This window comes from Dryobates pubescens, chromosome 7 (assembly GCF_014839835.1).
Source record: "Dryobates pubescens isolate bDryPub1 chromosome 7, bDryPub1.pri, whole genome shotgun sequence".
Lineage (NCBI taxonomy): Eukaryota > Metazoa > Chordata > Aves > Piciformes > Picidae > Dryobates > Dryobates pubescens.
The window spans coordinates 42498002-42523878 of NC_071618.1; the positions used below are offsets into that span (position 1 = coordinate 42498002).

At 45.3% G+C, this 25877-nt stretch overlaps 1 protein-coding gene across 1 annotated transcript in view; it reads right to left on the minus strand.

The window, feature by feature from the left end:
- Positions 1–15757: 15757 nt before the first annotated feature.
- Positions 15758–25877, minus strand: part of HTR2A (5-hydroxytryptamine receptor 2A) — a 33665-nt gene continuing 23545 nt past the window's right edge. Inside the window, exon 3 of the mRNA XM_009906263.2 lies at positions 15758–16822. Within this exon, the coding sequence (XP_009904565.1) occupies positions 16023–16822 (800 nt within the window). The 3' untranslated portion in view covers positions 15758–16022. The remainder of the gene's footprint in view (positions 16823–25877) is intronic.

The window sequence follows — 25877 nt, forward strand, 5'->3', positions numbered from 1 at the left end:
ACGCACAAGCGGCGATCCCTCCGCCGCCGGGTATACACTCAGTGTATACGCACAAGCGGCGATCCCTCCGCCGCCGGGTATACACTCAGTGTATACGCACAAGCGGCGATCCCTCCGCCTCCGGCTATACACTCAGTGTATACGCACAAGCGGCGATCCCTCCGCCGCCGGGTATGCACAGAGGGTACACGCACAGGCGGCGATCCCTCGGCCTGGGCCGCCGCTGGCTGGGCCCAGGGCCCGCACGGGCCAGCCGCCGCCACCCCGCTCTTCCCGCAGCCAGGCCACGTCCCAGCGCCGCACCCCCCGCTCCAAAATGCCCATCCCCGCGCCGGCCCGGCGCCCCTGTCCCTTGCTCCCTTACCCCAGAGGAGCGCCGGTGACAAGCGGCTGACAACGCGAGAGTGGGGGCGGACCCTGTGCCGGGCGAGGCCTCCCGCCGCTCCGCCCGTGTCCCCGGCCCGCCCCCGGCCGGTGGTGCGGCCCTGCGGCTCAGGCGGATGCTAAAACCAGACCTGCAGGCTCTGGTCGTGGACTCCGGCGAGCCGCGGTGCTCCTCGGGGCGAGCCGCGGAGCCTGCCGTGCCTGTGGGGGCAGCGGATGCTGCTTGCCTCCGGCTCTCCCGCTTCAGAGGTGGCCTTCCCAACTCTAAACAGCAAAATCTTCAATTTCAGAATGAGGACAGAAATTAAACGTTAATCCAGAGACTCTGATAATAGTGAACTAATCAAAAAAGCAAGTATTTCCCTGGTGCTGCTCTCCTCTCACAGGTAATTAGTGACAGAACAAGAGGGAATGGCATAGAGTGGAGTGGAATAGAAATTAAATAGAATAAGAATTAGAATGGAATGGAATGGAATGGAATGGAATGGAATGGAATGGAATGGAATGGAATAGAATAGACCAGACCAGGTTGGAAAAGACCTTTGAGATCATCAAGTCCAACTCTCATCATCAAGTCCAACTCTCATACTCTCATCCTGTATATAAAGTGCCTTGAGACAGCAGAGCTGTTTCAATATTTTGCACTGAAATAACCACACAAAATGATATTTATTCATTTGGACTACCATGGTGGCCTGTGTGAGGAACAAGAGGACAGAGTCTCAAGCTGTGCCAGGGGAGGTTTAGGCTGGATGTTAGGAAGAAATTCTTCATAGAGTGACTGGCCATTGGAATGTGCTGCCCAGGGAGGTGGTGGAGTCACCATCACTGGAGGTGTTCAGGAGGAGACTTGATGGGGTGCTTGGTGCCATGGGTTAGTTGTTTAGGTGGTGTTGGATTGGTTGATGGGTTGGACATGATGATCTTGAAGGTCTCTTCCAGCCTGGTCTGTTCTATTCTACTCCTATTCTATTCTATTCTATTCTATTCTATTCTATTCTATTCTATTCTATTCTACTCAGTGTTTCAGCATTCTCCATGGCAGCTGCTGCCTGACAGTCTCCTGATTCTATAATAAAAATGGATTGTAGTTTAGCTACTTTTTTTTTTGCCATGACACCTGCCTGGCGAGACCACAAAGGGGAGAAGATACTTGTCAGTGCTTTTATCTTATTCATAACCCAAAGTATTCCCACTCCCTCCTGTTTAAAAGTCTCTTTTATTATTATTTGCAATTAAAACATGCCCACCAGTTGCCAAAAAAAAAAAGTGTCCCCAGCAATGTTCCCTCCCTCCCTCCATTTGATCTCATATCGTGTATTCCATTAGCAGCAACTATTTTTGCCTGTAACATTTTGCAGTCTGATCATCTGTTACTTTGCCAAGGTGACAATAATTCTTGTCTACTTGAAATTCCTGACACTAGCAAGGCAGAATTAGTACCAACAACTTTATCCCCCTCCGTTGCTTTCTACTTTTCTCCAGCAGATCCATTTCAGCTGCAGCTGCTGAACCCAGAACCTGGGCCATCCATCCTGCCTTTGAATCATAGAATTAATAAGGTTGGAAAAGACCTCAGAGATCATCAAGTCCAACCTAGCACCCCACACCTCAGGACTACTAAACCATGGCTTCAAGTGCCACATCCAATCTTTTTGAACACCTCCAGGGAGGGTGACTCCACTACCTCCCTGGGCAGCATATTCCAGTGGCTTCCAGAGCAACTTCCCTGTTCTGCCTCTCTACTTAGATACAGCTGGTACAAGTCTGGCTCTGAGAAGTTTAAAATGTGTTCTCACACTTGGGTGTGGTTTTTTTTTTGCAAGCTTCACATGCTGTCAAAAGGGATTTTGCCTTTTCATATATTTGTGGAAACACATCAGCAGCTTCAACCCACTCAAACACATTTGCCATAAAGCTTTATGGCTTTTGCTGCTGCAGCCTTGGAAGGGCTCTGCCTTGCTGCTCTGCAGAGCCATAGGGCTGCCTGGAGCACAAGCCCTGCAGCAATGACTCTTGGAATGATCACAGAATCTTGGAGCTGCAGGCCTGGGAAGGGACCTCCTCTGCTAGCACAGGTGTGCCTAGATCAGGTAAAATTAGAATAGAATAGAATAGAATAGAATAGAATAGAATAGAATAGAATAGAATAGAATAGAATAGAATAGAATAGAATAGGAGTTGAGTTGAATTGAATTGAATTGAATTGAATTGAATTGAATTGAATTTTCTAGGTTGGAAAAGACCTCAGAGATCATCGAGTCCAACCTATCACCCAACACCATCTAATCAACTAAACCATAGCACCAAGTGCCCCATCCAGTCACACAGTGATGGTGACTCCACCACCTCCCTGGGCAGTCCATTCCAATGGCCAATCTCTCTTTCTGTGAAGCTTCCAGCAAGAAACTTCTACATTATAGGCAAGTAACCTGTATGTCTTACATTATAGGCAAGTAACCTGTATGTCTTAACCAAATTCCTCCTTCCCCATTTTCTTCTTGGTATGTACAGTACTTCCCTCAGCCATGCATCTGTGTACCCACTTACCCAATGATTTTGTTGTGATAGCCTGAATTAATCACAGAATCACAGAAACATTCAGGTTGGAAAAGACCCTCAGGAGCACCAAGTGCAACCGATAACCCTACTCTACAAGGTTCACCCCTAAACCATATTCCCAAGCACCACATCCAAATGACCTTTAAACACATCCAGGGTTGGTGACTCAACCACCTCCCTGGGTAGCCCATTCCAATGTCTGACCACTCTTGGATGGTAGTATCATAGAATCATAGAATCAATAAGGTTTGAAATGCCTCCAACCTAGCAACTCAAACCTCATGGCTAGCTAAACCATGGCTCCAAGTGCCACAGCCAATCCCTTTTTGAACACCTCCAGGGACAGTGACTCCACCACCTCCCTGGGCAGCACATTCCAATGGCCAGTAACACTCTCTGTGATGTGAAGAACTTTCTCCTCACCTAGAGCTTAACCCTACCCTGACACAGCTTGAGACTCTGTCCTCTTACCTAATAGCTGTGAATTCCACCTACTGCTGGTGCTTTTCAGTAATTTTTTCTCAACTTTTTGTATGTGATTTCATCTTCACTTTGGTTATTCAAAGGACTGAATTCACACTTCACTGTCCACTTTACCAGGGCATCATTTGCATGTGGTTCTTCTCTGCAAGAACTTTTCTAGTGCTCATGTTTGTCATGAAAAGATGTACTGAAAAGATTCTTGTGTGCCTAAAGAATCAGGGAAGGGAAGGGAAGGGAAGGGAAGGGAAGGGAAGGGAAGGGAAGGGAAGGGAAGGGAAGGGAAGGGAAGGGAAGGGAAGGGAAGGGAAGGGAAGGGAAGGGAAGGGAAGGGAAGGGAAGGGAAGGGAAGGGAAGGGAAGGGAAGGGAAGGGAAGGGAAGGGAAGGGAAGGGAAGGGGAATAAACCAGGTTGGAAGAGATCTGTTAATTATTTATCCATTTATGATGATGATGTCATATTTTGTCTAAATTGTCTTAAACTGTCCTATCCTGTGCTGTCAATCATTTAAAAGCAGCATATATGGCTGGTACCACTATTATCCCTCAATATATTTCACACTGACTGCGTTGTCACAATCTGCTTCAAGTCTTTAGCTTTGCAAGGGAGAAACTTTGCATGGGCAGGAGGAGAATTTTCTGCCACTTCAGTGATATTGATTTATTTTTCTATTTCCCCTTCTTTACCACATCCATCTGTCTTACCTTTTGTTGCAGATGAAAGTTAGATCCTCCAAAGTTCCTTTTCTTCTGCACTTGCCAAATTTCACTTGGATGCAGCTTATGGAATTAACTGCCACCTCTTCAAGGCAGTTCTTTACTTTTCACACATCTTGTGTAAGGTGCTTCTCAGCCAAAAAAACTCATGACAGAGGCTGGAGGCTACACACCCTCACTTATTTTACCTGATTACATTGACTATATTTTGTTCTTCTTTGCACCATTTCTTGCATTCATTATTTCCTTTCTGGTCATAAAAACTTAGTGTGCCATTTGAGTCCCTAGGTCTTTCTTGGGAAACTGTTGGGGTTTGGTTTTGCTTGCACTGTAGTGCATATTACAGTGGTGTGGGTGCCAGCTGTCTCCTCTTTTTGTGTTCTTTACAAGTTTTCTATTTCTCTAGGGAAAAAACATAATCCTAATTTGATTAAACAGATCAGCAAATAAATTTCTCACAGCAGTAAGTGTCCAGAGAAGGACAACAAAGCTGGGGAGGGGTTTGTAGCACAGTCTTGTGAGGAGAGGCTGAGGGTGCTGGGGTTGTTTAGCCTGGAGAAGGGGAGGCTCAGGGCAGACCTTCTTGCTGTCTCCAACTCCCTGAAGGGAGGTTGTAGCCAGGTGGGGGTTGCTTTCTTCTCCCAGGCAACCAGCACCAGAACAAGAGGACACAGTCTCAAGCTGCACCAAGGGAGGTTTAGACTGGCTGTTAGGAAGAAGTTCTTCCCAGAGAGAGAGAGTGGCCATTGGAATGTGCTGCCCAGGGAGGTGGTGGAGTCACCATCACTGGAGGTGTTTAGGAAGAGACTGGATGGGGTGCTGGGTGCCATGGTTTAGTTGATTAGATGGTGTTGGATGATAGGTTGCACTTGATGATCTCACAGGTCTTTTCCAACCTGGTCAGGTCAATTCCATTCCATTCCATTCCATTGCATTCCATTCCATTCCATTCCATTCCATTCCATACCATTCCATTTGTCAAGTGAGGCAATCAGTCCTGTGGCCAGAGATGATTTATAGATCAGCAATTGTGTTGCATCACTCTTTTCAGTGTAGCTCTCTGGCTTCTCTTGAATTTGGCCATGTGGTGTTTCTGTTGCAATGCTTTGGTGATCTGCAATGGCCTTAGTAGCTCTGAGTTGCTGTGAGGTCACAAATGTTCATTATTCCTCTTTGCAGAGAAACTGCAGGAAGATTTGCAGTCTGAGCAATCTGATCTAGTTAAAGATGTCCCTGCTCACTGCAGGAGGCTTGGATTAGAACATTCTAGGATTCTATGATGTGTGCACAAGTCAATGGTACCAGATGGGAGGTGTTAGATGATGCTGAGAGGACTGGCCAATGTCATTGCAAGGTCATTTTCTCTCATGTTTGAAAGGTCAGGACAATCCAGAAGGTTATAAGTGCTTGAGACTAGGTAGATGTGACCCTCGCCCTCAAGAAAGGCATGAGGGAGGATCAAGCAAACTAAAGGTAGGTCAGTCTTACCACCATCCCTGGGAAAGTAATGGAAGGAGTCCTCTTGGATGCCATTTCAAGGTACACAAAGAACAAGAAAGGGATTTGGAATAGCCAATATGGATTTACCCAGAACACAGCATACCTGAGCAATCTTACTGCTCTCTAATGAGAAGTCTGCCCCAATGGACAAAGCAAGAGCAGTGGAATCTGCATATCTTGGCTTTAGCAAGGTCTTTGCAGCAGCTTCTCTTGGTCTCCTTGTCTCCTTTTAGCAAGATTGGTGAAATATGGGCTTTATTAGTGGCCTGTAAGGTGAGTGGAAAATTGGCTGGCTTGCTGGGCTCAAGAGTGTATTGATTAGCAGTACAGAGTCCAGCTGGCATAGTGACACTCCTCAGGGATTGATACAGGGGACGTGACTGTTTAGTGTCTTTATTAATGACCTGGATGGTGAGAGGGAGTTCAGTCTGCCATATATAGCAAAGAAGAAAACAGATGATTCTGTTCCCTGCTGTAGCAGAGATAAAGAGAGAAGGATAATAGACCTTTCTAAAAACCAGAGGCTGGCTTCCATCCAGAAGTTTATTTTGTGGTTTAGAAAGAACAAAAATAAATCCAAGTTGCAGTAAAAAAAGGGAGATGCTGTTCTGTACTATTGATAGTATAGGGCAGTATAATAATGATAAAAATAGTATCAGCTTATTGCCCTGATAGTGACCAGATCCACAATCCAAAGCACTGTAGACAAACCTATTGAAGCACACCTTCCAATTTTAAGAGTTCACTGTCTACAAGACAAAATGGAGACAAAAAAGGTATTTTCTACACTTCACATGGGGAGAATGGAGATACAGATTTCCTGAGGCCAGCCATGATGAGTGTTGTTCTTATGGGAGCCTCATCCATGATTTCCTGAGTCCAGCCATGATGAGTGTTGTTCTTGTGGGAGCCTCATCCATGATTTCCTGAGTCCAGCCATGATGAGTGTTGTTCTTGTGGGAGCTTCATCCATGATTTCCTGAGTCCGGCCATGATGAGTGTTGTTCTTGTGGGAGCTTCATCCATGATTTCCTGAGGCCAGCCATAATGAATGTAGTCTAACAGAGACTCTTCTCTTCTCTTCTCTTCTCTTCTCTTCTCTTCTCTTCTCTTCTCTTCTCTTCTCTTCTCTTCTCTTCTCTTCTCTTCTCTTCTCTTCTCTTCTCTTCTCTTCTCTTCTCTTCTCTTCTCTTCTCTTCTCTTCTCTTCTCTTCTCTTCTCTTCTCTTCTCTTCTCTTCTCTTCTCTTCTCTTCTCTTCTCTTCTCTTCTCTTCTCTTCTCTTCTCTTCTCTTCTCTTCTCTTCTCTTCTCTTCTCCCCCCCCCCAGCAGTAGCTGCCTCAAAAGAACTGTAAGGATAAATATATATGAATATAGTCTAATAGAGACTGCAGTAATCTGCTTAACATGTTTCTCTTTTCCTCTTTTTTTTTACTTAAATATAAGTCTTTAAGGTAAAACTTGCTAGAGTGTGCTGTTTCATCAGCCACCAGCTTCTTGGGCAGATCAGGAAATGGCAGAATGCAATCTTTTCACCTGCTTCCAGGTGTCTGTTGCTCAGAAGACCTCTTCAGCAAATAAGCTGTACTCTCCTTCAAGGCCCTCAAATGTGACTGTTACTAATCCTCTGACTGTTGGGGTTTGAGATATTTTATTTACAGAATATCAGAATTAATTGTGTGATTGCTTAAAATTAGGTTTAATTGAAACTTGTTTTGCTTAGCTCAGCATGAGTGACTTTGCTTAGCCTGCATGATTGGAATGCTGTGCCCTTAGGCCACAAACCATAACTGAAACTTCAATTTGAACCATTGCTTAGTCATAGTAGAAGGCACCAAAACTATTCAAACCCAAGGCTGGATCTTTGAAATCATCTTATTGAAAATCAGCAGAAGATGAACAAGGAGGTCAGGTGGAATACAGAGGCCCTCATGGGGGAGAAATACAGAACTAATCAATAAGAAGCAGCAGTAACCACCAGAAACCTGATTGGATAAGCAGTTGTGTGCATATCCTCTGAACCGATACATGGAATAGATTGTGAGGCCTTAAAAGGCACAGGTGAAGAACTGAGAGGGGTCCCCCTCTGGAGGCACCCAGCTCAGAGTGAACTAAACTGAATCTGTGGCAGAACTTAGGATCTGAACTCTTCTTCACAGTCAAAGGCTAAGACTAGATGCAGCTGTACCTGGACCCTGTTCTGAGAAGGAGTTTAGAAACCAAGATTCTTCTGTAACATCTACAGTGGGATATTTATCCCCTATACTACATCTCCAGGCTTAACCTCATAAGCCCCAAGTATTTAGTTCTGGAAAGCAATGTTATATGGCTACATTATAGATCTTGTTAGTTGTGAAGGAAGCTATTTCATACCTGTGGGAATTTGAAGGCTGGGATTTTCTCCAGTAGGCAATTCCAAAGGGCAATTTTCCAGCTTACCTGAACTATTATTTTTAGGCTGCCTTTCTTCCTCCATTTTCTGTAGGAGCTGGGTCAGCTGGCTTAGATCTGGGCACTTAACTAGCAGACCCCTAGCAGTTCCAAGCCTAAATGAAAAGTGAGGTTTTAAACTCACACACTTAGTGCTTTCTCTTGAGACAGGAATCACCCAGACATCGTTGTGATTTCTAACTATTATTCAGCAGCAGGGACTCTACCAAATAGGTGTGTTGTAGGATAGGATAGGATAGGATAGGATAGGATAGGATAGGATAGGATAGGATAGGATAGGATAGGATAGGATGGGATGGGATGGGGTGGGATGGGATAGAATAGAATAGAATAGAATAGAATAGAATTAACCAGGTTGGAAAAGACCTTTGAGATCATCGAGTCCAACCTATCACCCAACACCATCTGATCAACTAAACCATGGCACCAAACACCCCATCCAGTCTCTTCCTAAACACCTCCAGGGATGGTGACTCCACCACCTCCCTGGGCAGCACATTCCAATGACTGAGACCACAAACATTTGGGAAACAGCTCCACAGAGCATCTGTTAGCACCTAGCAGTCTGTGATCCATTCTGTTTTCAGGCTAGAACTCTCTATCATCTCTATGTTAAAGAGCTCTCTTTGCCTTCATGAATGTGCCCAAGAATTCTAATCTATATAGATATTTACCTGTATGGAATCCGTCCTGTAATTTTGATTACAGGCTGGGGTCAGAATGGCTGGAGAGCAGCCAGGCAGAAAGGGACCTGGGGGTACTGGTTGAGAGTAGGCTGAACATGAGCCAGCAGAGTGCCCAGGTGGCCAAGAAGACCAATGGATTCCTGGCCTGCATCAGGAATAGTGTGGCCAGCAGGAGCAGTGAAATCATTCTGCCCCTGGACTCAGCACTAGTTAGGCCACACCTTGAGTCCTGTGTCCAGTTCTGGGCCACCTCAGTAAAGATGTTGAGTTGCTGGAAGGTGTCCAGAGAAGGGCAACAAAGCTGGGGAGGGGTTTGGAACACAGCCCTGTGAGGAGAGGCTGAGGGAGCTGGGGTTGCTTAGCCTGCAGAAGAGGAGGCTCAGGGGAGACCTTCTTGCTGTCTCCAACTCCCTGAAGGGAGGTTGTAGCCAGGTGGGGGTTGGTCTCTTCTCCCAGGCATCCAGCACCAGAACAAGAGGACACAGTCTCAAGCTGTGCCAGGGGAAGTTTAGACTGGAGGTGAGGAGAAAGTTCTTCCCAGAAAGAGAGATTGGCCATTGGAATGTGCTGCCCAGGGAGGTGGTGGAGTCACCATCACTGGAAGAGTTCAAAAAGGTATTTCATGTGGCACTTGAAGCCATGGTTTAGTTAGTCCTGAGGTGTTGGGTGACAGGTTGGACTTGATGATCTCTGAGGTCTTTTCCAACCTTATTGATTCTGTGATTCTATGAAAACAAATAGCTAACTAAATCCATTTTGGTTTCTTATTTTAGTGCACTGTCTGTGAAAGGCAATGCTGCCAACAGATGGCAGTGTGGTTATGTGACTCGGGTGTTAATTTATGCCCGTGCAACTGCAATGCTGTTTATTTATGCTGCTTATTAGTTTTAATCTTATAGAGTTGCTGCTTACTGGAGCTCATTAGTTGGCTTAGTTTCTTTCACGTAGGTTGTTTCTGAGGCTACAAAGTTTTAGGCTATATGTACTGATCTGAAGGGTATCCCTTTTCAGTAGAGAAACACCTGTCCTTAGAAAACAGAGAATGGTTACAATGGCTCATTTTGCACCAATTTACTAAGTTAGTTAAATTCTGCTACATGGTTTTTCCCTTTGTCCAGAAATATATTTAAAATTACTTTAGCCTTCAGATGTTGAGTTGGTGGAAGGTGTCCAGAGAAGGGCAACAATGCTGGGGAGGGGATTGGAACACAGCCCTATGAGGAGAGGCTGAGGGAGCTGGGGTTGCTTAGCCTGCAGAAGAGGAGGCTCAGGGGAGACCTTGCTCTCTACAACTACCTGAAAGGAGGCTGTAGCCAGGTGAGGGTTTGAGTCTTCTCCCAGGCAACCAGCACCAGAACAAGAGGACACAGTCTCAAGCTGTGCCAGGGGAAGGTGTAGGCTGGATGTTAGGAAGAAGTTTGTCCCAGAAAGAGTGATTTGACTTTGGAATGTGCTGCCCAGGGAGATGGTGGAGTCACCATCACTGGAGGTGTTTAGGAAGAATCTGGATAGGGTGCTTGGTGCCATTGTTTAGTTGTTTAGATGATGTTGGGTGGTAGGTTGGACTTGATGATCTCTGAGGTCTTTTCCAACCTGGTTAATCCTATTCTATTCTATTCTATTCTATTCTATTCTATTCTATTCTATTCTATTCTATTCTATTCTATTCTATTCTATTCTATGCTATGCTATCCTATTCTATTCTATTCTATCCTATCCTATCCTATCCTATCCTATCCTATCCTATCCTATCCTATTCCATTCTATTCTATTCTATTCTATTCTATTCTATTCTATTCTATTCTATTCTATTCTATTCTATTCTATCCCATTCCATTCCATTCCATTCCATTCCATTCCATTCCAACCTATTCCATTCCATTCCATTCCATTCCATTCCATTCCATTCCATTCCATTCCATTCCATCCCATTCCATTCCATAGAGCTTGTACTGTGAATACATATGGGAGAAATTAACCAAACCAAATGAAAACTTGAGACAGACCTTCAGTTTATAAAACAACTGCTGCCATTTAAATGTTTTAATCTGCTTCATCAGCAGTGGGATCAGACAAAACCATAGAGCACTGGAACACCATTTTACATTAGCATTACAAAATACAGCAAACATCTTTTTTTCTCTCTCTTTGTATTTACATCAGCAAACATACAGGTATTCAAAATAGAATGCATCCCACCACCTGGCAAGAATGACATCAGTACAGTGCATGGTTGGCTGGATGGGATAGATACATAAGATTCTTTATTTGTTTGTTTTTTACCCTGAAGTGTATAAAGGATGCACACCAGCCTGGGAGACACATGGTGAGCTTCATGTCTTTGGACATTTTTCAGATGCAGCCTTGAGAGGAATAAAATTTCAATGTGCTTGAAAAATTGTTGATGAAAACCTGGAGGTTTTTTTCCCAGGGGGGTTGGCTACAGATATGAGAGACTGCCTCAGCATGCTTTTCCTGTAAGGTAGGAGAAGGCCCTAACCTCTGGGCTACATTGTGTGAATGTCTTCTTTTTGTCTTTCTTTTTCTTTCTCTCTTTTATTTTAACCTGAAAAATTACAGAAGTTTCCATTCCAGTCTGATGCATAATGAAGACATTCACTGGAGGGTTTTTTTTTTTGGGGGGGGGGGTGTTTGCTTGCTTGTTTTGTTAGTGATGGTTTTGGGGTTTGGTTTGGTTTTTGTGGGGGGATTTTTGCAGGATAGGAAGTGTTGTTCTGAGGCTGGTCATACTAAACTGTAGTGTTCATCCCCAAGCATGGGCCCTGTGCTCTAAATTCTGGTTTAAAACAGCTGACCTCTGTTGTATCTCTGCATTTTAATAACGCCGTTGCTGTCTGCTGATGAGTGACCTCCTGCAGATCTAGTATGGTGGGTGGAGAAAAAAACTTCAGACACTGGCTCTGTCATCCTCACTAAGGCAAACCACACAGCAATCTATTAACACTTCGGTGCAAGGTGGCAGAATCAGGCCTTGCTAAGCTGTCAAAGACATCCATAAAGACCCAGAGAGATTAATCTTTTTCTGCTGTGCATTCTTGGCTTTGAGAGGCATCTTAGGCAAAAGCTGCTGATCACTCAGTAGAAGCACCTAGCTGAGTGCTCACAGAATTCAAATGTCAGGCATCAGATATCCCTGCTCCTAAGCAAAAAAAAAAACAAATATAATAATGGTGTTCTATTTCCTCCAGCTGTCAATTTAAGGAATGCTGTCAAGTCTCTTAGGTCCAAAACACTGCTTCTATTTTAATAAGCTGGGGGAAAAGGTATTGTTGGGAGTCATCTCCTAATGAAACATCAAGCAAGTAATTGAAACCCTCTCTGTTTGTAGTGAAACATTCCCTGTCAGTATTTGCAACCTGAGCAATATGACATTGTGAAAAGGGAACAGAAGGTGAAATGAAAGAGAAGCAGGGGAGGAGGAGGTGCTCTGCCTCGTGGGCGAAATGCAGCCGGTAAGTGGAGAGCGTACGCAGCAAACGCGAAACGCTCGGTAACGGTTTATCAAGAACAAGCTGGTGAAGGAGGCTGTGCAGACCAGCAACCAGACCCTCAGGAGATTTGGGAGGAACTGAGCTTCAGAGAAGTGCATGGTGCCACATGCATTATACAGTGTGCAGGCAGGCTCTGCTCCCTGCCACAAAGAGGCAACGGGACCTGAGCTGTCTGTCTCTGCTGATTCTTTCTCTTGCATTCAGAGACACTTGCATCAAGATGGGTGCAGAGTCACAAAACATGGCAATTCTCTCCACTGGTGGAAACATCTGTGTTTCCTTTCCCCTCACACATAGGGTTAGAGACCTTGTGAGTCTGTGTTGGTGTTCATCATATGAAGGCAGTGTGGTTTCTTGGTAGATCCTGAGCCTCGGATCTCTACTCGTGCAAGACCTTTGGGTTTATTACTCTCTCTTTTGTCCCTGGGGTGCCTGTTCTCAAGGGTGAATCCTCAGAAATATTGCTGCAGTTGTGGAGACATTTGGACACCAGGAGGTACCTGAATATCCTGTTGCATGAAGTGCCTTGGACCACTTATTCACTCGTGGTGCTCCGTCCATTAACTGGCCGGCCTGTGTGGTAGAAGCTGGCTGTTGTCCGTAGTGCAACCCCTCTGATTTAGGGCATGTATCAAACTCATTGGGAAACGTGTGAACTCACTGCTCCCACCTACTGCTATGGCAGTCATGCTCAGCTGTGTTTAGCAGATTCCCCCTGAAGTCTCTTCTGTGCTTGTGTGGTGCCCCTCACATGGCACTGTGCTTGAGCAGGGTTTGTGCATAGGGAGGCAGGAGCAGTTAGTCCATTTTTCCTTCTACTGAAGCTGTTTGGTTTGGTCGTAGGGATCAAGTGTACTTAGAGCCACAGAGACTGTATAAACTGCCTCAGCAAGCACAGAATTTATACCACTTAATTTATCAAGTGATCCTGACTTCCTGGTTTTGAAGGGAAAGCCATTAAGGGCCCCTCAGTTGAGGAAAGATGTTGAGTTGCTGGAAGGTGTCCAGAGAAGGGCAACAAAGCTGGGGAGGGGTCTGGAGCACAGCCCTGTGAGGAGAGGCTGAGGGAGCTGGGGTTGCTTAGCCTGGAGAAGAGGAGGCTCAGGGGAGACCTTCTTGCTCTCTACAACTCCCTGAAGGGAGGTTATAAGCAGGTGGGGGTTGGTCTCTTCTCCCAGGCAACCAGCACCAGAACAAGAGGACACAGTCTCAAGCTGTGCCAGGGTAGGTTTAGGATGGATGTTAGGAAGAAGTTCTTCCCAGCAAGAGAGATTGGCCATTGGAATGTGCTGCCCAGGGAGGTGGTGGAGTCACCATCACTGGAGGTGTTTAGGAAGAGACTGGATGGGGTGCTTGGTGCCATGGTTTAGTTGATTAGATGGTGTTGGGTGATAGGTTGGACTTGATGATCTCTGAGGTCTTTTTCAACCTGGTTAATTCTATTCTATCCTATAATATGAGTGAGTGGATGACATCCAGGGCATCACTGCAGCAGGGCTACAGCATGACACTTTGACACCGATGTGGAGGCTGAAGAGTGAGGCAGTGTCATCATGTGCATGCAGACCTCCTGTGTGCATGGTGGCTCTGACCTATCTCACGTTGGAGGAAATGGCTCATGAAACTGACAGATTTAGTTATCATACTAGTAGGAGAATGATAACAGCAGTTTCTTGGAAATCAGCCAGATACCCAGCCAAGTGTGATGTCCTCTTCTATCACAGACCTGTATTTTAAACTAAAAGTCTTCCTCTTCCAAAGCCCCCCCAGCTGGTAGGCTAGAATCAGATTAATTTTCTCTCTGCCTCTTTATTTGACATAGAATAGAATAGAATAGAATAGAATAGAATAGAATAGAATAGAATAGAATAGAATAGAATAGAATAGAATAGAATAGAATAGAATAGGAGTAGAGTAGAATAGGAGTAGAGTAGAGTAGAGTAGAGTAGAATAGAACAGAATAGAATAGAATAGAACAGAATAGAATAGAATAGAATAGAATAGAATAGAATAGAATAGAATAGAATAGAATAGAATAAACCAATAGCAATTTCACTAGTCTGTGAAGCTGAACAACTTCAAGAGAAGGATTGATGAAGGCATTGGAGTAAATGCCTTCACGATTCAGCCCAAACAGCTTCTGTTCAGGCAGTGCTTTGGGGTTTCTTTTTCAGACTGGCCAGAATCTGAAACTGGAGTACATCCTGATTCTGATTATTATGGCTGCAGCATTCATGGAATGAATAAAATACTTGGATTTAGGTTTTGCAGGTGGATTCAACATTTTTATTTCTGCTCTCCAGCAGAGCCCTGCTGGCTTCAGTGACATTGGCTCTGACACCCGAAAGGAAGCGGTTTCATGAGTAGGCATTTCTGTCAAGCAGTGTGTCTGATGTTCTTTATGTAATGTCTGCTGCCCATTGAGCTATGCAGTTGAAATGCAGTGCCACTTATAAGCCCTGTTATTTTTCAAGTGGGCCCCATTTGTCCATATATATTTCATTAAGGCTGGGTCCTAATAGTGCAAGCTACCTACCATTCCTGAGCAATCTACTGTAACAGCAAAACAGAGAAACCAGGGAAAACAATTTGGAACAAATAACGGTTTGCTAATAATTCTGGCTCTACCAGACCTAAATCAAAACCAGGACACCTTCATAATGGGCTTTCAAAGCAAGGAAATGGTGAGACAGGATCTGCAGCAAACTTTTGCTGCAGGATTTACTCAGGCAAAATTTGAGCTCACAATTAACTTGACTCAAACTCTGCTGGAATCGAACAGAGGCACGGATGTGGAATCGTTCCTGAAGTCATTTAGCAATGTTGTGCCTGATCTTCCACTCTTCTCTCACTTCACCTCCTTGTCAACACCAGTGGGAAGGAACAGGGAATCAAGCTCAACAATTACTTTTGGGGAAAAAAATTTCTTTCAAGTTTGAAGCAGAACAGATGAACATTTTGGAATGGAAACAAAGGGATGAAATCTGAAGCTACAGAATGGTTGGAGAAACAGAGCAGCATTCAAGTATAATTTACCTTTGAGGACTGCTAATTTGAGCTATGGAACAGATGAAGGCAAAGCCCAGAAACATTTCAGAATGGTCATTCAGAAGGCAAAAAATAGCCATTAAAAACAGTTACCAAAATGTCCATAGAATTAATCTATACAGGTTTAAATAGATTTATTATTTTTCCCCCCTTGAATGTTTTCCATGTTATTTTAAATGTGCATCAGTAAATGACCCTTCATTTTCTATTTCAAATTCCATAAGGTGCTCAATCAGTCAATGCTGAGAAATTTCTCTTGTAGCATGGCAAACTAGCTGGAGCCTACTCTGCACGGACATCAAAGGACAGCTGAGCTTTCATTTGCAAAGAGAAAACAAAAGCCTTAGGTTTCTTCATGTGATAAAACTCTGGTTTGTTTGTTGTTGTGTTGTGTTGTGTTTTGTTTTTTTTTTTCTTTTCTTTAAGAAATATATCCTTTAGAACATTAAAAAAATAAGTTTAACAAAGCCTGTGCTTAAAACTGCCAAAGTGCTGTATGAAAAGAAATTGCACGTTTGATACCGTTTCAAGCCCTGCTTTTCGTCCACAGGATAACATGAGGCGTGGGTGATGTTGCTGGAGGGTCTCTTGAAGAGGGCTTGTTTTGTCTGAGCTACCAGATCTTCTCACAGCCAGGTGAAATGCTCAGCATATGCAGGGTGGTTGTCATGGCAGCTGCCAACCGTCACACACCGCTAACCTTTTCACTCGCCGGGCTGATGCTCCCCTTGGCTGTGCCGTCCAGGTGATGTATTCCTATTGTGACCATTGAATACTCCTTGGCCATCATTTTTGCCTCTTTTTTCAAGCTCTTCATTTGTGCTAGCTGGAGCTGGCTGGAATTGTATGCGAGTGCTGGGATAGTGTTCACTAAAATCAGCTGGAAAGGTTTCTTCTCCTCCTTGTAGTGACACTGAATGTACCGGGAGAAAGCCGAGCGGTAGGTCTTATTGAACAGCGTATATACCAGGGGGTTAACTGCAGAGGAAAGGTAGCCAATCCAAACAAATATGTTAAGCAGTCCTCCAATAACTTCTTCATTGCATGACTCCTTGCAAATTACAGCCATCACATTGGTGATGAAAAACGGGCACCACATCACAAGAAACAGGAAGAAGACAATGCCAAGCACCTTGGACGCCTTCTGCTCGTTGCTGATGGATTGCATGGTTCTCCTCCCAGAATTCCCCACATCTCTGTTCAAAGAGCGCTGAAAGAGTTTCTCTGAGGACAGGGAGCTCTGAGGGAGGAAGCTAAAGGAAGCAAACTTGGTCTTTGGGCCAACGTCATTCACACACAGCATAGCTTCCTTCTGCAGTGACTTGATAGTTAAAAAGTAGGTGACTACCATGATGGTCAGGGGGATGAAAAATGACACAAAAGAGCCTATTAGCACAAAGTTGTCATCTGCAAGTAAGCAGCTGCCCTTCTTAAACACTTTGGAGTCATCTTGTAGTCCAAACACAGGTACAGGCATGGAGATACCTGAAGGTGGATTAGAGAAAGAGGAGGTTAAACAACAATAGAATAGAATTAACCAGGTTGGAAAAGACCTTTGAGATCATCAAGTCCAAGCTATCACCCAACACCATCTAATCAATTAAACCATGGCACCAAGCACCCCATCCAGTCTCTTCCTAAACACCTCCAGTGATGGTGACTCCACCACCTCCCTGGGCAGCACATTCCAATGGCCAATCACTCTTTCTGAGAAGAACTTCTTCCTAACATCCAGCCTAACCCTCTCCTGGCACAGCATAAGACTGTTTCCTCTTGTTCTGGTGCTGGTTGCCTGGGAGAACAGACCAACTTCTGCCTGTCTACAACCTCCCTTAAGGTAGTTGTGGAGAGCAATAAGGTCACCCCTGAGCCTCCTCCTCTCCAGGCTAAGCAAGCCCAGCTCCCTCAGTGTGTCCTTACAGGGCTGTGCTCTAAACCCCTCCCCAGCTTTGTTGCCCTTCTCTGGACACCTTCCAGCAAGTCAACATCTTTCTTAAACTGAGGGGCCCAGAACTGCACACAGGAGTCAAGGTGTGGCCAAACCAGTGCTGAGTACAGGGGCAGAATGACCTCCCTGCAACAAAACCTCAGCCACAGGTAGAACACATTTGCTTCCATCCATCTGTCCCATGACACCTCGTAGCATAACTGCAGACTCCTTATATTTGCAGGTCTTTGCCTCCCTGTAATCATCTCCAGGCTTGCTTCTTGCTTCCTGCCACCTTGTCAAAGGCTTCTATTAACTGTGATCAGATACCCTTCTTTCCTGACATGGTTTAATACTGGTCTTGGGCTGTGTTTTGTATGAGGATTGGAAGTGTTCTCAGCACTGGCTTCTGAGTAGATTGTGAAATACTGATTTTAGGAGAAAGGTACATTTTTGGCTTAGGTCTGAGAGAAACTGTTCACTGCATCTTTTCCTTTTCTCCCTGTAACCTCCATACAGTCAGGGCAGTCCAAATGGTAAAAACACTTTCCCTAGCAATGCCTGGAGGAATGTTGGGGACAAGTTAAGTACTGAGAGACACAATATGAGGCAGCCTGAGATATGGTTCACACTGCAGGACTGCAAAGGTCCCTTTACAGTTCTGCCAACCACTACAGGCTGCTGTCTCAAAGTACAGCCCTGAAGGCAACAGCAGCCATGCAAATATTGTCTTCCCCTGGAACATGTTCTGTGTCCTTGCCCTGTCATGAACAACAAGCCTAAATGATGAAGTCCATTCTCCCTGGACTGCTCTCTCTGATTCAAGCCCACTCAGCCATTCCCTTAGGGACTTCTGCAAATGCTGCTAGCATCTGAGCAAAATCAAACAGCTGCTGGTTCTTTGCTTGTTGGTTTTGATTTTTCCCCAGTATTTTTCTCCTCTCCTCCTCCCAAATGGATTCTGTTTCTCCAAGAGGGGCAATGTTCAGAGAGTGTAAGGTATGATGTACTGTGAAGGCAGCAAAAGTAGAGTTGTGAAGTAGGAAGCAATAATGCAGCCCTGCTTGGAAAACAGCAGTTAGAAGTCTGACTCCTATGGAATTTGAGAGCACACCTCCTGGCAAGTTTGAGCACAAAACCTAGGTGCTGTGTTTGGCTTTTAAGGAAGACTAAAGGAATTAGAGAGACATTTGTTATGACACAAGGATGATGCTGTGCCACACCTTGTCCCTTGTGTGCCCAAGAATGCCCTTGCTGCTTCACAGATGAGTCCTGAAATTCATCCTTTCAACATCAGCACTTCAGTGGTACCTCCCTTCCTTGCCCAGCTTACCATTCTGGTGCTTAGACTGGGAGCTATTTAAAAGCACAGGCAGCCTCTTCATTTCACACATTTCCAGGACCAAATATAACAACTCTGCTCCTGGAGGGAGATTCTGAAGTCCAGGCACAGTACAAAACAATTATAATAAGAGTAATGGAAATGTGAAGCTACTTTTCCCTTTGAATGTTCCATTCTTTTGTTGCTTCTGGAGCCTCTACAAGTCTCTTTATTTTTCTGACAGCACTGCTCTTTATTTTTCTAATACCACTGTTGCTTATTTTTATCTGCACAGCTTTGAACTGAGTCATGGCAATGCCTGGGGCCAGTTTACAAGAGCACCATTCTTATCTGCCCAGGGCAGAAGCTGGGGGAGAGCCTGCGGTATTGCCCTGTCTGCTGCTGTTGCAAGACTACACAAGTCCTAAAATGCTTCATCTTGGGCTGTGAGATGCCAATGGGTGAGGTGCAGACTCATGCAGTCTGTGGCAGCTGCTGGATCCAGGTGAGGAAAGCTTCCAGTGACCCCAGAAAAAAGATTGTCTAAAAACATCTGAGTCAGTCCAGCTGATGGCATGGAGGGAGTGGTCACCTGCAGGGACCATATTGCTCGGCCACTGGAGTGCCAAACACCCCCAGGGAAAGGAGGAAGGCTTTGAAGCTCCTTCTCCTTTTTAGAACAGAACAGAACAGAACAGAACAGAACAATAGAATAGAATAGAATAGAATAGAATAGAATAGAATAGAATAGAATAGAATAGAATAGAATAGAATAGAATAGACCAGGTAGGAAGAGACCTTCAAGACCATCGCATCCAACCTATCATGCAACACCATCTAATCAACTAAACCATGCAACCAAGCACCTCATCAAGCACCTCCTAAACACCTCCAGTGATGGTGACTCCACCACCTCCCTGGGCAGCACATTCCAATGGCCAACCTCTCTTGCTGGGAAGAACTTCTTCCTAACATCCAGTCTAAACCTCCCCTGGCTCATCTTGAGACTGTGTCCTCTTGTTCTGGTGTTGGTTGCCTGGGAGAAGAGACCAACCCCCACCTGGCTACAACCTCCCTTCAGGGAGTTGTAGACAGCAAGAAGGTCTCCCCTGAGCCTCCTCTTCTTCAGGCTAAGCTCCCTCAGCCTCTCCTCACAGGGCTTGTGTTCCAAACCCCTTCCCAGCTTTGTTGCCCTTCTCTGGACACCTTCCAGCAACTCAACATCTTTCCTAAACTGAAGGGGTGCTGAAGGCACCCAGTGCCTCCCAGTATTACACTGCAGCTGCATGAAGACACAGCACTAGTCAGAGCAATACCACAAGTTTCCCATCTGGTTCTGCCCTGTACTGATAACAGCCAGGCTGTTTTTCATTTCATTCAAAGACCTAGTGTGAGCTGCAGAGATAAAATAAACAATGGTATTGGCAGAGTAAAAGATGCCTTTCATTACTACAGACCTCATGGTTCAGCTGCATCAGGAGGCATGGAAGCAGAGGCAACAGCACTAGGAAGAGGAAAATTTCGGTGTAATTGCAAGCTTTCTGAAGTAAAATGCCCAAGTCAGTTGCAATTCCAAAGCCAGTTGCAGCTCCTCACCTGAAATACAAAGGCAGCAATTTCCCATCTGCTTTGTGTTTTGTTTCAGTAGGAGCTCCTGGAGAGTAGCATCTAGATCCAGGATTCTGCCTTTGAAAAATGGGAATTCAGCTTCTAGCTGGAGTTTCCACATTTCCTTGTCATTCCTTTGACAAGTGCACAAGTGATGCTCAGGCAGAGCTGTAGCAGGCACTGCTAGTCATGTAAAGCACTTGGCCACAGCAAACTCCTGGCCAAGCTGTCAGCCCCTGCCTTGGACAGCAGCACTCTGTGTTGGGTTAGGAACTGGCTGGAGGGCTGAGCCCAGAGAGTGGTGGTGAATGGTGCCACAGCCAGCTGGCAGCCAGGCACCAGTGGTGTCCCCCAGGGATCAGTGCTGGGCCCCATGCAGTTCAATATCTTTATTGATAATCTGGACAAGGGGATTGAGTCCATCAGCAGTAAATTTGCAGACAATACCAAGTTGGGAGCTGGAGTAGATCTCTTAGAGGGCAGGAGGGCTCTGCAGAGGGACCTGGACAGGCTGGAAGGATGGGCAGAGTCCAACAGGATGGCATTTAACAAGTCCAAGTACTGGGTGCTGCACTTTGGTCACAACAACCCCATGCAGTGCTACAGGCTGGGGTCAGAGTGGCTGGAGAGCAGCCAGGCAGAGAGGGACCTGGGGTTACAGGTTGATAGTAGGCTGAAGATGAGCCAGCAGTGTGCCCAGGCCACCCAGAAGGCCAATGGCATCCTGGCCTGCATCAGGAATAGTGTAGCCAGCAGGAGCAGGGAAGTCATTCTGCCCCTGGACCCAGCACTGGTTAGGCCACACCTTGAGTCCTGTGTCCAGTTCTGGGCCCCTCAGTTTAGGAAGGAGGTTGAGTTGCTGGAAGGTGTCTAGAGAAGGGCAACAAAGCTGGGGAGGGGTCTGGAGCACAGCCCTGTGAGGAGAGGCTGAGGGAGCTGGGGTTGCTTAGCCTGGAGAAGAGGAGGCTCAGGGGAGACCTTATTGCTCTCTGCAACTATGTGAAGGGAGGCTGTAACCAGGTGGGGTCTTTTCTCCCAGGTAACCAGCACCAGAACAAGAGGACACAGTCTCAAGCTGTGCCAGGGGAGGTTTAGGCTGCAAGTGAGGAGAAAGTTCTTCCCAGCAAGAGAGATTGGCCATTGGAATGTGCTGCCCAGGGAGGTGGTGGAGTCACCATCCCTGGAGGTGTTCAAGAGGGGATTGGACAGGTTGGACTTGATGATCTCAGGTCTTTTCCAACCTTATTGCTTCTCTGATTTAAGATCAATGCTGGTCATTCTATTTCTCCTTGATGATTCAGATGTATAATTTCTTGCTGGTTTTATTGTCCTTGCTTGCTGGCTCCCTGCCTCTGGTCACTGTGGATATTTAAGAAGGTGTAGGCTGTGCCCATGCATTCAGACATCAACAGAAGAAAATCAGCCTCACAAGAAAGCATCATGCAGAGCTACCAGGTGGGTGTGAGCAGTTATTTGGGAAATTGACCATGTGCAAACAGCAGATCTGGAAGAAAGAACCTGGCAGGGCTGTAACAGAACAGCTTTTGCACACCGTGCTCATTCCACATTCCTGGCTCCTAGGAGCTCAAGGTCAGTCTGGGAAAGGTGCTTTTTCTTATGCTACTCCCAAATCAAACTAAGCTGAGGCACAAGCAAGCATCCATTCAAGCACACCCTGCTGATTCCACATTCCTGGCTCCCAGTAGCTCAAGGTCAGTCTGGGAAAGGTGCTTTTTCTTATGTTACTCCCAAATCAAACTAAGCTGAGGCACAAGCAAGTATCTATTCAAGTACACCTTGCTGATTCCACATCCCTGGCTCCCAGTAGCTCAAGGTCAGTCTGGGAAAAGTGCTTTTTCTTATGTTACTCCCAAATCAAACTAAGCTGAGGCACAAGCAAACATCCATTCAAGCACTGGAGGTACATTAGCCACTGCATTTCAAGTTGATGTTCCCACTCAGAACAGGACATTTTCCCTTGTGGAGAAGTCCTAAATATTATGTTCCTCTGGTAGAAGGTGGTTTAGTTATACAGCTTGATTTATACACAGGTGGCTGTTTCAAACTCTATGGGCTTTAACAAGCCACAGAACAAAAGCCAAACAATAAAGATGAGCAATAAATCCTGCATTGAGCCTCAAGCATTTGGGCACAGCTTCAGAATGACAAAAGGCTCTTGAAAACACCAAAGGTTAAGCAGCAAGGCGATAGTATCCTCCTTGCTGTTCTCTCAAATAGCCTGGCAAAACTGACAAAGGTTGAGTTAGTGTCGTGCACTGCTGGCTGGCAAATCTTCACAGATACACAGCAGCTATAAAACCACCTTAACTGGACAGGTAAAACTGGGTTTGCAGCTGCCTTGAGCTGCTGAGACTATCAATGAATCAAAGCCAGAATCTACAATAAGCCCTGCAGGGTGGCACACTTGGGCTACTTAGGATTAAGAAAAGGAGGAGGGGAGTGAAGCGAAGTCAAGGTTCCTTCTGTGAAGCTCCCTTCAACCAACAACAACTGTCAGCCACATGCTTTGGCCTCCTAACCATTTTGAATACAAATGAGCCTTTCTGTGTGCCTCAATAAAGTGGTCAGTGGGTAGAAAACATCTTTTAGGAATGTCATTACAATTTCCCAACACAATTAATCACCTTTGTTCACCTGGGAATGAGAATGAAAACCAGCCTCCCCCAGCTCACATTTTATCAGCCACATTGATTCAGACACACTCAGCTTCTGGGCCAGATCATGAGCCACTGCACTGGAGACCTCTTAAGGGATTGCTGCTTGGAGAAGGCCAAGTTCTCCTTCAAGCAGCTCAGTGTAGCAGTATTAGAATAGAATAGAATAGAATAGAATAGACCAGACCAGACCAGGCTGGGAAAGACCTTCAAGATCATTGAGTCCAAGCTAGCACCCAACACCATCTAATCAACTAAACCATGGCACCAAGTGCCTCATCCAGTCTGTTCTTAAACACTTCCAGTGATAGTGACTCCACCACCTCCCTGGGCAGCACATTCATTGTCTAATTTCATCAGAAAAAAGCAAGCAAACATGCCTTGTATCCGGTGATTATCTGCACTCAGAGAATGTCCTCCTTTAGCACACAGAATCATAGAGTCAGTAAGGTTGGAAAAGACTTCAGAGATCATCCAGCCTAACCTAGCACCCAACACCTCAGGACTAACTAAACCATGGCTTCAAGTGCCACGTCCAATCCCCTCTTGAACACCTCCAGTGATGGTGACTCCACCACCTCCCTGGGCAGCACATTCCAATAGCCAATCTCTCTTTATGAACTTTCTCCTCACCTCCAGCCTAAACCTCCCCTGGTATGGCTTGAGACTGTGCCCTCTCCTTCTGTCACAGGTTGCCTGGGAGAAGAGACCAACCCCCACCTGCCTACAACCTCCCTTCAGGTCGTTGTAGACAGCAGTGAGGCCTCCCCTGAGCCTCATTTTCTCCAGGCTAAACAACCCCAGCTCCCTCAGCCTCTCCTACAGAAGGAAACAATGAACAGCCATCCATGTGTACTCACATGGCACATGCCACAGCATAAAATGCATACTCTTATCCTGTATATAAAGTGCCTTGAGCCAACAGAGCTGTTTCAGCATTTTGGACTGAAATAACCACACAAAATAATATTTATTCATTTAGACCACCATGGTAGCCTGTGTGAGGAACAAGAGGACACACTCTCAAGCTGTGCCAGGGGAGGTTTAGCCTGGATGTTAGGAAGAAGTTCTTCATAGAGAGAGTGATTGCCCATTGGAATGTGCTGCCCAGGGAGGTGGTGGAGTCACTATCACTGGAGCTGTTTAGGAGGAGACTGGCTGAGGCACTTGGATAATCTCAAAGGTCTCTTCCAACCTGGTCTGGTCTGGTCTGGTCTATTCTATTCTATTCTATTCTATTCCATTCCATTCCATTCCATTCCATTCCATTCCATTCCATTCCATTTACTCTAGGAACACAAGCCATAGTGAGCTACTTTTGGAGGCACCATGGACCATATGTTCCACCACATATCACACATGCAAATATATCTGGAGCTTATCTCAGAAGTTCAGCAACAGCTCCTTGTGCACTTTTCACTTAAGCATCTGCAGAACAACTGCTCAGTCTGTCTCCCTGTCCCTGTTTGCCATGTGGCACTCAGTGCTAGGGGAGTCATTGTTGCCTCAGACCTGCAAATACTTAACTGATTTCTGCCTGCACTTGAAAATGTCATTTCCCAGCTGACTCATTTCCAGTCATGACCAGCCTTTCATATTACAGTTTGACTGCTACTAAAATAAAGGCAGACACGGTGCCAATGGTGAGGTTGTGCAGTTTGCTGAAGGGTGACAGTGCACAAGCAGAAATTTCCACTTGGAGATGGGGAAGGGAAGGGAAGGGAAGGGAAGGGAAGGGAAGGGAAGGGAAGGGAAGGGAAGGGAAGGGAAGGGAAGGGAAGGGAAGGGAAGGGAAGGGAAGGGAAGGGAAGGGAAGGGAAGGGAAGGGAAGGGAAGGGAAGGGAAGGGAAGGGAAGGGAAGGGAATAGAGTAGAATGGAATGGAATGGAATGGAATAGATACTGGATAGTGGAGACTTCTGGATAGATTGCTGCTTGGAGAAGGCCAATTTCCTCTTCAGGCAGCTCAGTGTGGCAGTATTAGAATAGAACGGAACGGAATGGAACAGAATAGAATAGAAAAGAATGGAACAGAATAGAATGGAATGGAATGGAATGAAATAGGATAGAATAGAATAGAATAGAATAGAATAGAATAGAATAGAATAGAATAGAATAGAATAGAATAGAATAGAATAGAATAGAATTAACCAGGTTGGAAAAGACCTTTGAGATCATCCAGTCCAACCTATCATCCAACACCATCTAATGAACTAAGGCTCTGAGGGGTTTGGTAGCCACCATCTGAGGCTCCATCTAGCTAGCATGAATTTTAAAGCCTGCCTTTCCTAGTCAGTGTGGCAGTGTCCTCAAAGCTCTAGGTCCTAGGCTATGTGAGGCAAGAACAGACCTCTTCCCTAGAGCCAAATATGTGTGTTAGTGAGGGCAGGATTGGCTGAGGAGCATCTCTCTCAAATCCACACATAATAGTAGCTTTCAGATGGATTTCCTCAAGAGTTCAGTGAGTCACAGTACCAGTGGAGCATTGTCTCCTTCCTTGATCCCAGGGCACAATCCTCAAAAGACTGGAGGCAGAACAGGGCCAGGGATTTTCTTTATTGCTGTCTATAGGTCAAATCTACTTTTGTATTTGAGGGCACAGACAGAGCTAGTTTTCTTCAGCTTTCCCTTGAAACATTTTTTCTGGCCACACATGTTCTATTCAATAGAAGAGAAAGGAAAGCTACTTTATATTTGACTTCACATAGGAGGTGCCTGGTAATACTTGGATTAGTCTATAAATATTGAAATGGTTTTGTTCTTGGCAGCAGAAAAAATCTCTCAGGAAACATTTTATTTAGACTAGTAGGAGATATATTCACATTTTTATGGTGAATAGAATAGAATAGAATAGAATAGAATAGAATAGAATAGAATAGAATAGAATAGAATAGAATAGAATAGAATAGAATAGAATTAACCAGGTTGGAAGAGACCTTCGAGATCACCCAGTCCAACCTATCACCCAGCACCATCTAATCAACTAAACCATGGCACTAAGTGCCTCATC